Genomic DNA, 1,419 nt, shown 5'->3' with positions numbered 1-1,419 from the left:
AAGTCCAAACTCTTTTAGGAATGTGATGATATCGACCCATTGACAGTGAATTAAAGGTGTTTTATTATGAACATAAAGGACCCAGAGAATCAGGAGGATTTCATCTAAATGTCTCACTCCTGTTCAGTGAAAAGTAAAAGGCAAAAAAGGACATAAGAAATGCAACAACATGAAAAAAAAAGCTTTAAAATAATAACAATAATAAAACAAAAACGATGTAAAAGAAAATACTTTTATTTTAACTATATTTTTTCAGTTCAATTCTGTACAGAAGCAGTCACTGTCATGAACTGACACTAGTTATATTTGTATTATGTTATATTTATATTCATATTTATATTATATTTGTATTCATATTCATTTGTGTTGTAGTGGAATACTGAAGTAATCTTTGTATTATGTTTATATAATATTTATATTTGTATTTCTATTTCTAATGTACTGAGGCTTCTCCATCTGTTTCTCCATCTATTAAAACCTGCTGGACTCAGATGGACCCGTCCCATGGTCCAGGTGGTTCTGGTTCTGGTACTCACCGTACGGGTACTTCCTGAAGGGTGGGGGTAGTCCGGGTCTGGAGGTGATTTCTGAAACGAGTCCAACAGTTACACACGTCACATATAAACACAGCAGAACCGGAAGTGGACGGGTTTCGGTCACCGTTTAGGACGTGGTCCATGAAGTCCCGAACCGTCTGGTCCAAACACACTCCACGGAAAACCACCGGCTTAAAGTTCCGGTGCTCGAAGCTCCGGACCAACCGGACCGTGACCACCGCCTCGTCGGCCATCGGAGACCGGAACCGAGACCCGGATCCACACAAAGACCCGGACTGACGGGTCCTCAAAGGCTCAGCTGGATCCAAACAGGCGGTTCTGTCTCTGCGGAACCATAAGGGAATGTACCGAGTCTCCTTCTGCTCCTGTCCGGTCCATGGAGCCGGTAATAACCCGGATGAAGGGTCAGTACCGCCACCTGCAGGACAGGAGGAGTCACAGCAGCAACACTGAAGAACTGAGCGTCTTTGGAAATCAACCCAGTTGGAAGTACACAGGTCACATCTTAAAGATCTCATAACCTCATTAAATAAAATGATTAAGGAGGCAAGATCCAGCTACTTCCACAAACTTATAGCCACAAACAAGAAAAACCCCAAAGTAATCTTTGACACAATCCAGTCCATTGTGTCCCCTGCTGTCCCTGCTGCCCCTGTGCTCTGTAAAGCTGACAGCAATGACTTCCTAAACTTCTTCACAGACAAGATCAGGGATATTAAACACAATATCCCACCACCCTCTGGCCGTCTGACCCTATCTGATCCCCCTCTGCAAACCTGGTCCTCTTTCGACCCTGTGACACTGGAGGACATCTCAGCACTTTTATCCAAAACGAAACCCTCCTCCAACTCTGCAGACATCC

General features: G+C 43.8%; 1 protein-coding gene across 2 annotated transcripts in view; it reads right to left on the bottom strand.

Moving 5' to 3' along the window:
* Window positions 1-937, bottom strand: part of c21h2orf76 (chromosome 21 C2orf76 homolog) — an 8,777-nt gene extending 7,840 nt beyond the window's left edge. For both annotated transcript variants that reach the window (XM_030125086.1, XM_030125085.1), the window contains exons 1-2: window positions 661-937; window positions 537-587 (exon numbers count right to left, since the gene is read on the bottom strand). In XM_030125086.1, the coding sequence (XP_029980946.1) occupies window positions 537-587; window positions 661-790 (181 nt within the window). In that variant the 5' untranslated portion in view covers window positions 791-937. The remainder of the gene's footprint in view (window positions 1-536; window positions 588-660) is intronic.
* Window positions 938-1,419: the final 482 nt, after the last annotated feature.

This window comes from Sphaeramia orbicularis, chromosome 21, assembly GCF_902148855.1.
Source record: "Sphaeramia orbicularis chromosome 21, fSphaOr1.1, whole genome shotgun sequence".
Classification (NCBI taxonomy): Eukaryota; Metazoa; Chordata; class Actinopteri; order Kurtiformes; family Apogonidae; genus Sphaeramia; species Sphaeramia orbicularis.
Note: the sequence above shows the minus strand (reverse complement) of the source record. Positions and strands in the feature narration are given on the sequence as shown.